Here is an 11084-nt window from a genome sequence, read left to right on the forward strand (position 1 = left end):
GTTTTGCAGAGGCCAGAAGCTCAGAGTCCCCGTGGACTAAATGCACTGATTTATCCTCCCTCTTTTGCCCACAACGGCCAGCAACAGAAGAAAGAACATTTACTGCCTTGGGCAATGCTCCCAGCCCCTCCGGGAGCCACCGTACAGCATAACAAGCTTCGTTAGTAATAATACAAGAATCATTAAATAACCTCGGTAATGAATTGCAGACATTACTATGCTGCTTTTCACTTGGAAGGATCCCAGCAAATACCTCGGTACCTACTACATCCCGTCAGGACTCGCCCACGGAGGCTGGGCGGGTGAGTATGAATCTGCCGATACGAGCAAACCATGCCGGGAGCAGATGGTTTGGTGCACGTACAGGTGTCCCCGGGCAGCCGGAATGGTGGCTCCGTGTCGGTCACCCAGGGGTTAATCACCGCAGCTTGTGTGGGTGCACCTGGGACTGCTTTAGGGCCACCCTGCTGTCTCAGGGCATTTTTTTGCTTACAGAAAATAAGCTGCGTCTCTCTCTGTTTTCCCTCCTCTCTACTCGTTACCTTCCAACTCTCTCTGCTGCCGACTTTCAGTCTTTCCCTATTTTTCCACTCTTACCCCCTTTCTCGCCCATCTGCCGGGTCTGCCTTCACCCTCCCCAAGCCCCGCGCGCTGCCCCAGGGCCATGGCAGACGAAGGGTCCAGCCCCAGAGGTTGTAGGCAAAACGGGCAAGAGAGGAGCAGGAAATTCCTCCTCCGTGACAGCGTGTCCCAGGGGAAACGATTCACCGTTGGGCGCAATGACAGTTGCATGCTTTGGTCAACACCCAGGCTTGGCTCCGTCTCTCCTGACAGCAGAGGGTGCCCGGGGCCCAGGAATCGTGTGCTGGAGGCGTTGCCCGGGGCCACCCAGCTCCCCGCAGCCAGAAACTCCGTGTCAGCCTAAAAGACTCTGGAGGCCGGACACTGTCCCTCGTGCGCATCCTAGTAGAAGCACTGAGCTACAGGACGCGGGAGGGTTTGGTTTGGGGGTGGTTGGTTTTTGCTCTCCAAAGGGGGAGAGGAGGTGAGGAAAAGAATTTTTCCAGCCTGTATCAGTTACTTTGGGTTATTGTGGATTCCTGTTGTGCAGTTTGTTGTGCAATTCCCTGGAAAGCAGAGTCCTGTGGGCACAGGCAGGGTAGCTGGGGGACAGGGATAGTGACTGGGTCTGCTGTTGTCTTCCTAGTGACACTAGGGAGACATATATATATATCTTTTTTTTTAATTTATTTTTTAACTAGGAAAAACTGAGCTGTGAACACCCCTGGTATTGCTTTGAAATCAGGGGCAGTCAGCAAACTGCTCTCGGCCATCTCTGCTCGGAGCAGGAGCGTCCATCCAGGTCCCAGTGGAGGCAGCGGGGGCTCACGCTCCATCGGCCCATGCCACCTCCATGGCGGCTGCTGCCCCCCACTCGAGGTGGGGTGGCTGCGGCGAGGGACGTGCAGGGGTATGGGGCAGGATACGGCCCACGAGACGTTCTGGCAGCCTGCTCTGCTTTGGGGACATGTCGACCCGGCGAGTTGTCGCTGCGTGACCCTGTGCCCAACGGCACTCGGCTGAGCCCGACGCAGCGATGCTGCTTCACTGAGCTTTTAATGTGCCGTGGAGCTGGTGCGTGAAAGGTTTGCTGCGAGGAGCCGTCAGGGCTGGAGGATGCTTAGGACCCAGGGGACACGCCGGAGAGCCTGGCTGGCTGGGCTTGGAGCAGCTCCTGCCTCCCCGGCCAGGACTTCTCAGGTGTCCTGGTACAGTGGCACTGTGTGAGGCCAGCTGAGCCCTCCTGGCAGCTCCCCCTTCCCCACATCCATGTCCATCCTCTGAGCCCCCCTGGGCACCCATGCGCTCGCCCGGGGACTGCTCCGCACCATGAATGACCAGTACCACCGAGCAGCCCGGGACGGCTACCTGGACCTCCTGAAGGAAGCCACCAAGAAGGACCTGAACTCGCCAGACGAGGATGGCATGACCCCGACCCTATGGGCCACCTACCACGGCAACCTGGACGCCCTGCGCCTCATCGTCAGCAGAGGGTGAGCGCTGGCGAAAGCGTGGTGTGGGTCCCGGGGGGCAGAGTAGCTGGGACCCCGTCTTTCCCCCTTCCCTGCTGGCAGGTCAGCGTGGGTGCAGGTGCCCCACAAAATGATGGCTTCTGTCCATAACATCCCCACTCCTGTCCTCCCCTCTCTTATTTTTTTTCTCCTTGTGCTCTTTTGAGTCTAATCCAATGCTCCTGATAACCGCCCTGTGTTTCCCCAGCTTGTCAGACCCTAAAACGGCTCCTGCCCCAAACCCCGCTTGCAGCTCCCCAGGTGGGGCCGGGTCCTCCCTGCAAGTGCTTGGCAGTCCCGCGTCAGGTCCTGTACCGACAGGCAGAGCTGAAGCACAAGCACATTGGGTCGCTGCCACGAAAAAAGCCCTTTTAAATGAGGAGGCAGAGAGAATAACTGCTCCTTCTGTCCCAAGAAATGCTCGCACAGAGACGTGTGTGCAGTGCCAGCTGGCAGTAGGTGACGCTTGTCTGTTTTACCCAAAGCGAGGTCTCACTATGTGACCCCCGGGCAGCCTGTCATGCACCAGGAAATTTGGGAACAGGTTCCCCAAGAGCAGATTTCTTTAAGCCCAGTCTCCCCCATGGGGGCTGCTCGATGCTGATGTGTCTCTCAGTACTGCACCCTGGGTTGCCAAATCTGAGGGTCTCTGGCTCCGTAAGAGTGGATGCGGTGGAGAAGAGGGAGTGGGACTGAGGGCTTTACATCTTGGTGTTGGGGGAACTGCACAAGAAGGTCTGTGCGAAGGCAAGATCTTCCATACCTACTTCTTCTAGAGCAGTACGTGGCTCTCCTGTTCTTACCGACCTCCCAAGGGAGCACGTGCCAGAGCTTTCTTCTGTGTTGGTAGCTTTTCTGAGCACCTCATCTAACGGCATCCAAGGTGAGGTGGCCTCTGCCTCGTCTTGAGAGATGGATGGGTGGCAGTGCTGATTTTGATTTATTTCTTTCTGGTATTGAGGAATAGTGCTGAGGTTGGCAGCCTTGGTGTACATCTTGCCTCCTTGGAAGAGCTTTGCTTCTCCTTGTTGGGTCAGGGCTTGGTGGGGCCATCAGCTCCTAAGCAGGGATTTTCCGTGTCCAACCTGGGGTGCATTTGCAGCTCTTGAACCCGTTCAGCTGCATCTCCACTGTGCCTGTTCCTGGGCTCTCAGCATCTCCTGATACTCTGGTCTGCTTGTATCAGCCAGCTCCCCTGGCCCTGGCCAGCTGTACTTACAGGCAGAGCTCTCCCACACACTGTGGTCCTTCCATTGCAAAGGGTTTTCTTTGCAGATCCTGGGGGAAGAAAGGCTGCGCACAGCGTCACTTTGAGAAGTCCTTGAGTGCCTGGTGCAGTAGGAGTGTGGTCAGGAAAAGATGATTTCAGAGTCTGGAGGGAAAGACATCGCTCTGAGTGGTGCATCCTGAGATGCTCCTGGGCTGAGAGCCCCATGATGCTTCCCTGGGTGGGGGCTGTGTGACTTACTGTGTACCTCCCAGGAGAGACTGGGTTTCTGCCCAGCAGAAACCTGCTCTGAGCTCCTGCCAGGAGGGGAATCGCCATCCAGAGCCAGAGAGACAAGAGCAAGAGTTCTGGGGATGAGACCCCAAAGTTAGAAATGGTTCCAGAGACTCTTTGATGGCCAAAAAGTCAGTCTGAAAGGCCCATGCTGTGGATGAACGCAAAGCCTTTCTAGAGGGGCATTCATCCACAGCATGGGCTTTTCAGACTGACTTTATATCCCTTTATATCTCCTTATATTGCCCGCCTCCATCACAGGACAACCTGCAGCACCATTGCCTGCCCTGCCGACCAACCCATCCAAGCCAGCAGTTTCTGCCTCTCTACAAAGCCCAAGGGCTGCTTTTTCATGGAGGGGCCCCTTTTATAAATTCACATTGGATTAAAAGGTCCCCGTGGGCTCAATCGTGTCTGAGTGCAGCTTCGCTGCTGTTTAATTAACAGCCTAATATACATTTGTTCCTGACAGGGAAAATAGCCTGGCAAAAGCCCAGTGCCCTTTACGTGATGGATGGTGGAGCAAAGTGTGTGTCTGGGGGGGCTGCAGGATGCATTTACATCCCTGCATCCATCTCCACGTGTCAAATCCTCGCCCGGGACCATGCAGAGATCGGCGGAGGCTGCTTGCCCTGCGGCTCAGCTCGGCGCGGAGGCGGGCGCGCGTCTGCTCCCCATGGCTGGCTTTGGGTCTGCGCGAGGCAGGAGAGCCCCAGCCCGGGGACAGGACTGCCAGAGAGGGGAAATCGTGCGGGACCCCGGAGAGCCCGCGGGCAGACCCTGCGATTTTCTGCTAGTGCTTAGGACGATGTGCGATGGCATTTAAGTCTTGTTCAGAGATGAAACTCAATTTTGTGTTGGATATGTTACTGTCAGCCCTGCGCTATAACAATTGAGAGGCAAGAGGGAGGACCCCTGAGTGTCCCAAAATGTCAGGGCATTTCTCACTGGCTTCTGTGGTCAAAATATTCCTCCTCTGCACTACGAGGAGAGCGTGGGACCATGGCACAGAGCCGTGCCTGGGGGAGCAGAGGCTTCGGGGCTGGGCTGGCTCCGGGTAGGGATGGGGTGGGAGGCAGCTTCAGGGTCTGAGGGGGCTGGTTAGCCTCTGACTGGGTTGCAGGGGGATGCCAAGGCACAGGGGGTGATGGGGGAGTCTTGGGGCAGCAAGAAACTCTGAATCCTCCTCGGCAGTGCTGGGCAGTGGTGCTGGTACCAGCGCGGCGACGGAGGGGGGCTGCTGGGGACAAAAAACACAGCTCTGACCGTCGTGCCCTGCTGCAGGCTGGGCTGATGGACACTTTGGATTATCTAGGCTCTGTCATCGGTGGAGGAGCCTCATTCATACATCTGCGTGTTCAGCAGGTTGTGGTGCGGGACTGGAACGGGGAGGGGGAAAGAAAGTATAATAAATCCCTCGGGGGATCCCTGAGGGAAGTTCAGCGTCTCAGCTCGCGCAGAAGGGGTGACGAAGCGGGCTTATTGCTCTGTCCATAACAGCTGGCGATGAGTCTGTGCCTCTGTGCCATCTTTGCATGGGGATGGAGAGAGGGTTTGGGATGGAGGCGTCAGCAGTGGCTCATCCTTCTTGTTTGCAATACAAAAAGCCTTTTTCTTCCTCCTGGCTGGGCTCCAGCGACGGAAGCAAACTCAATTAACGTGATGGCTGGGAAAAGGCAGGCTAACTGGCATTTAGTATTTGCAGCTCTTGTGAGGCAGTAATTCTTCAGCGTGGTTTGTTATGAAGTGCCGTGGCAGTGGCGGGCATCAGTCCAGCTCCAGTTAACCGTGGGTCTGGGGGCCTTGGCTGGGAACGGCCAGGGCTTTCTTGCCTTGGAGCGGACTGCTGGAGAGGTGAGCATGTGCCTTTCTGCCAGACAGGTCTCCGGTCAGCTTTGTCACCTGGTGTTTCGTTGCAGAGCTGTGCCTCAGTTTCCCTTCTTACAAAAATGGGGGTCACAGAAGCTTTGGATGTTAATGGCAGAGGGGCGTGAGTGGCTCAGCAGGGGGTCGGAGGAGACGAGATGGCTCCTGACATCAACCAAGCTGCTCGAGGGCATCATGTCACCCTGGCTGGGGCAGGGCTGCGGTGGAGTTTGCAGCAAGGCACATGAAGGTGATGTGCATCCTCTGCTTGCCACAGGGCTGACGGCCACATGGGTGCCAGGAGCAGCGTGGCCGTGTTTGTGGGGACCTTCCCCTGGGTGATGACCTGCTGGGAAGGTGAAGGAGCAGGGTGGAGCGCTGTCGCAGCTTCGTCGCTTCCGGCGCCTGAGCTGGCTGCTTGCAGGCGGTGTGAGATCTGGGCATGGTGAAGTGCTGAGCCAGTAGACGTGCCCGCAGGCGCTACCACAGTGCAGCCAGCATTACTAATCACCAGCAGCAATAACTGCTAGCCTAGTGTTTTCTGGTACAAGAGCCAGAAAGCCCTGAGTTGAACCTAACCTACAGCATCTGTGCTGGATTTTGGGGGATCTGAACTTGTTGGAGAAAAGCTGAATCCTTGACCCACCACCAACTGGACAAAGCTTGGGATACAGAACCCACGGCTCTGCTCTGGCTCCAAAAACTCGTCTTTTCTGCTCATTTCCAGGCTTTGCTTAGGTCATTGCCCTGACTGGCTGTGCTGAAGCTGGTTGGTTTTTCCTCAAGCCATGAATTATTTTTTCCTCTTCCTATATCCAAAAATGTTTTATGGGAGCTAGAGACACTCTGCACCCAGCCCGGCTTCTGGTCTGAGGGCCAATCCTTCACGCACACCCATGAGCCAGGGGGTGAGCCAGCCCTTTGCTATCAGAGGAACTTCACACGTGCAGCTGGGGAAGAACATATGTAAGTGCCGCTGGATTCCCCGGCTAATTGGGATCCTATGGGAGAAGTGGAGGGGAAAAACCAGCAGGAAGGGAGTGAGCGTGCATGTCACAGTGCAAACGCAATGACTCAGGAGATGCACATGTCCACCTAAGGGGCTCAATTAACAGCGTTTTTAATAATGATTATTACAGGAGTTGACTCAGCACTTGAAAACGCTTTGAAGTTGAGAAGTGCTGCTCTTCACACCTGTTATTAAAATATGTTCCCACTTAGTGGACCCTGCAGTCAGCATATCCTCCTGTGCAGCGCCCTGGAGGTGAAGTTTTGCTCCAACAGACATCAGCCAGAGGAAGGGCCTCATGTTTATTATCTGTGCCGGATCAAACACCTCTACTTTGCAAGTCACCATTCTTCTTTCCTTCTGATGCACTTTTAGCGCCTGAGGCAGATGTTCCTGGGACAAAGGGACCTAAAGATCTAATTTTGCTCTATTACCCTTGATTCTAGACAGTGGAAATATCCAGGGAGAGCAGGTTTTTGATGCTCTTTCCCCACACTTATTCTTTGAGGGGGTAAAAAGCATGAGGAAAGTAAACCTTCAAATATGAAGCCCCCAAGACCTCCCTGGCTTTGCTCTTTGCCACCCAAACCAGACAGACACGAGAATGGGCTCCGAGTTGTCCTTTATGGATTGAGTGTCCATACGCTCGGCTTGGGGAGCAAGATCACTTCTGGTGAGCCTGCTGCTAAGCCACTGTCCACATCGTGAGTCCATATACCTGTTGGGACCCTCACGGAGCCCTGGCTCATCTGCCTGCACGTGTCGGGGACACATGTGCCCATTCAGAGCACGCGTAAACAAACCAACAACCCTTCGCGCGCTGGAGTCCCACTGGAGCCCCGGCAGTTCTAGTTTCACTGGCTCTTTAATCCAGCTCCATCAATAATTTACTCCTCTCTTGCATTTCATCAAATATTTATCCTCCCCATGAATTTCCCAGCCTGGACATGTCACTACGAGGGTAGAGGCGAGGGCTGGGGAGTTACTGCTCCTGGAAACTCGGTATTGCCAGAGTTCTGGTAGCTTCCTCCTTCCTTTCTGCTGGCTTCACGGCTCCTCAGTCCTGTGATCTCCTGCCCTTCTCCTCCCTAGACACCCATCTTTGAAGCCTTTCCGTGCTTCTATGAGAAGTGTTGAAGGCTCTGAATACAGAAGTCCTGCAGGTTTTGTGGGTCTTTTTGACCCTTACACAATTTTGAGCTTTTTTACCACCTCTTGCTGAATTTGCCAGCAGGCTCACGGTTGTAGTTACAACAAGTAATTACAAGTATTGTGAAAATACATATGTGGTGGAGAGCAACTGCTGATGCTCCCACAAGGGGAAAGCTGAGTGGACCTCATAGTGGCTCTTGGGGAGTACAGCCAGGAAGCTCATGCTCTGGGTCTAAATAATCTCCAGCTTAACCTCTGGATGCCGTCTTTATTGCTTCTGCCTTTTGCAGAGTCATTTCCCTTCAGTGTTACACAGCTGAGGTGTCGGCAAAGCCTGTGGATTTTTGTTCCCTGAACAGCAAGCGTCCAGAGCGGGCAGCAGGGAGCCTGCCTGCCGTATGGGAGGGTGAATGTGCTGGAGGAGGCTGGCACTGGGTCTTGTGCATGGGCGCTAGTGATGAAGACGCTCCTGTGACCTCCATGCTCTTTCTCTGAAGTAGTTTTCAGATGCATTCAAGTGAGACAAGCACAGAGCACGTGGGGTTTGGGAGAGGGTTCTGGACTCTGCTGCTCCCAGCTCTTGTCAACATGGGTCCTAGAGCACCGAGGAATAACATAACATGGGATGAAGGTCTCAGGTGTGCGTTTGCCTTCCAGACTCCTATTGTCACCAGCGCTTGGAGCTCATGTTCTCAGGGAGGAGGGCCGGTGCTGGGCTCCTCTAGTGCTCTTTGAAAGGGCGATGTGGAAACGGGCAGGAGCTGTGCCGAGCCAGAGCTCTAGCAGAGCCCTGCTGCCCGTGGGGAGTTGCTCCTGAGGGTGGTGGAGCTGCACAGCCTTAATAAAAGGCTTTGCCTGGTCCATGTGCACGAAGGGAGAGTGCCTTGTTGACAGATACTGCTGCTGGCTGCATATCATTAGCACATGCGCTCGGGCGAAGGCTGGTGCCAGCAGGGGTGTGAACTCTCCTGTTTCAGCAGATCATAAATACAGAGGAATGTCAGGAGGACGGAATTCCCTTCAGTCCCAGGTTTGTGTCCATCCCGTTACAGGAGACAGGAGATGTGGGCAAGTGGTTGTGCCCTGTCAGCAGCTTGCTGGGCTAGGGGCTGGCACGGTGTGAGAAGAGATGCTAATGGCATTAGTCGAATGTTCAGCTCTTGAGGAGTGCAGAAACCTAATCTCCACTTTCTCTGAAACTGGATTCTCAGGATGTGTTAATACCAATGCGCTTCAAGCCATGCAATCGAAACCAAGCGTGGTATGGCAAAACCCCCCACAAAACCCTAACCCCGAAGCCAATGCCAGCAACTTAGCTCTTATTCACTACTGACAATGTGCCCTCTTGTGCCCCAGATTCCCCCAGTCACCAATGAACAGGAGGGTGGGAAGGTGCAGCAGCTGGTGGATTTCAGAACCGATGCTGAGGATGGCCATTTCATGGCGGTGCTACCATCGTGGTGGGAACCTATGGTGTCCTACACAGGATGTGGTGTATGGAGAGGTATTTTGGGATGTCTCTCCACAGAATCTGAATGAAGGCAAGATTTGAAGATCGAATCTGACTAGCATTTAATAGGATGCTTGAGATTTGAAATTTTATAAAAAGCTGAGCTAGAACCAGCTCCGTATCTCAGTTCTGGGCTATTCAGAATCTGGCTTGAGTCCCTCCAAAACTCGGTTTGATGCAGAAACATTGTCTCCTGAGAGGTAAGTTCAAGTCACAGGAATAAGCATAGACCTGCGTGTCAGGCATGTGATTCCATGTCAGCGATACACCTCTCCAGAAGACCCCCTTAAAATTAAGCTGTTGGGGCTGGAGGTGTGTAGCTTCGTATTTTGAGGGGGCAACAGTTCACAGTGCTGATTTGCCCCTGTACAACTGGGAATATCTCAGTAGAGTCTGCCAGCCATGCCTGTGTGTTAACCCAGTGTTTTCCTTGCTGTCTAGGGGCGATCCAGACAAATGTGACATATGGGGTAACACCCCTCTCCACCTGGCAGCAGCCAATGGCCACCTGAACTGCCTTTCCTTCCTCATCTCTTTTGGGGCCAACATCTGGTGCCTGGACAACGACTACCACACCCCGCTGGACATGGCAGCCATGAAGGGGCACATGGAGTGTGTGCGTTACCTGGACTCCATTGCTGCCAAGCAGAGCAGCCTCAACCCCAAGCTGGTGAGCAAACTGAAGGACAAGGCCTTTCGGGACGCAGAGCGGAGGATTAAGGATTGCGTGAAGCTGCAGAAGAAGCACCACAAAAAGATGGAGAAACGATACAGAAAGGAGATGTCGGATAATTCCGATACCATGAGCTTCTCCAGCTATTCGAGTAGCACCTTAAGCAAGAAGTTCCAACACATGTCTATGGTGACTTCCTTGCCATACTCACAAGCCACCATCCATGGCACAGCCAAGGGAAAGACCAAAATACAAAAGAAGCTAGAGAAGAAGAAGCAGGTGGATGGGACGTTCAAGATCTACGAGGATGGGAGGAAAAGCGTGCGGTCTCTGTCTGGTCTGCAGCTGGGGAATGATGTCATGTTTGTGAAGCAGGGCACATATGCCAGCCCCAAGGAGTGGACTCGGCGTAATATCAGAGACATGTTCCTCACAGATGAAGACACCGTCTCCCGTGCCATAAGTGACCCAGGTTTGCACATGGACTCAGCCCACTCAGAAGTCAGCACTGACTCTGGCCATGACTCCTTGTTCAACCGCCCTGGGCTGGGCACCATGGTGTTCCGGCGCAACTATGTCAGCAGTGGGCTTTTTGGGATCGGCCGGGAGGATGCTGGCACGCTGGGTGAAGACAACACAGATGGGGTAGGTGTCAAACTGCGGAGCCGCCTGCAGCGCTCGCCAAGTCTCAATGATAGCATTGGCAGTGCCAACAGCCTGCAGGAGAGGAACGCGGAGGAGCTACCCTGGGATGAGGTGGAGCTGGGCTTAGATGATGACGATGAACCAGACACCAGCCCCTTGGAGACTTTTCTGGCTTCCCTGCACATGTTTGAGTTCATCTCCATCTTGAAGAAGGAAAAGATTGACTTGGAGGCCCTCATGCTATGTTCAGACAATGATCTGAAGAGCATCAATATCCCATTGGGCCCCAGGAAAAAGATTGTGGATGCGATCCAGAGGAGACGACAAACGCTGGAGAAGCCAGATGTCATTGTAGACACTGAACTGTAAGTAGAGGATGGGGCCTCTGAGCGATTAAACCCTACAGCAGGTGGAGATGTGGATAATGTAAGGTCTTGTTTTCAATCCACTTGGAAGAGTAGGAGTCCAGGTAACCTCAGTGCTTCTGTGTGTAGGCAAATTCCTGCTTGTGTGGAAACGATGAGAGTTTGGAGAAGTGGCAATAGCATTAGTTCATTACTCAACAGCCCTGATGTGGCTGGGCAGGACGTGAAGCCCTTGTTTTGTTTCATAACCTATATGAACGCAGACTACTCTGTGGTCTGATTCTTCTGAGT

At 54.0% G+C, this 11084-nt stretch overlaps 1 protein-coding gene across 1 annotated transcript; it reads left to right on the forward strand.

Moving 5' to 3' along the window:
• Positions 1-705: 705 nt before the first annotated feature.
• On the forward strand, positions 706-10797 carry USH1G (USH1 protein network component sans; the record flags this gene model as incomplete). The annotated part of the gene is made up of 2 exons (XM_082008149.1): positions 706-2054; positions 9552-10797. Exons 1-2 carry the CDS (start codon positions 1891-1893, stop codon positions 10795-10797), a joined length of 1410 nt encoding a protein of 469 aa, XP_081864275.1. The 5' UTR covers positions 706-1890.
• Positions 10798-11084: the final 287 nt, after the last annotated feature.

Source organism: Phaethon aethereus (assembly GCF_964289735.1).
Source record: "Phaethon aethereus genome assembly, chromosome: 18".
Lineage (NCBI taxonomy): Eukaryota > Metazoa > Chordata > Aves > Phaethontiformes > Phaethontidae > Phaethon > Phaethon aethereus.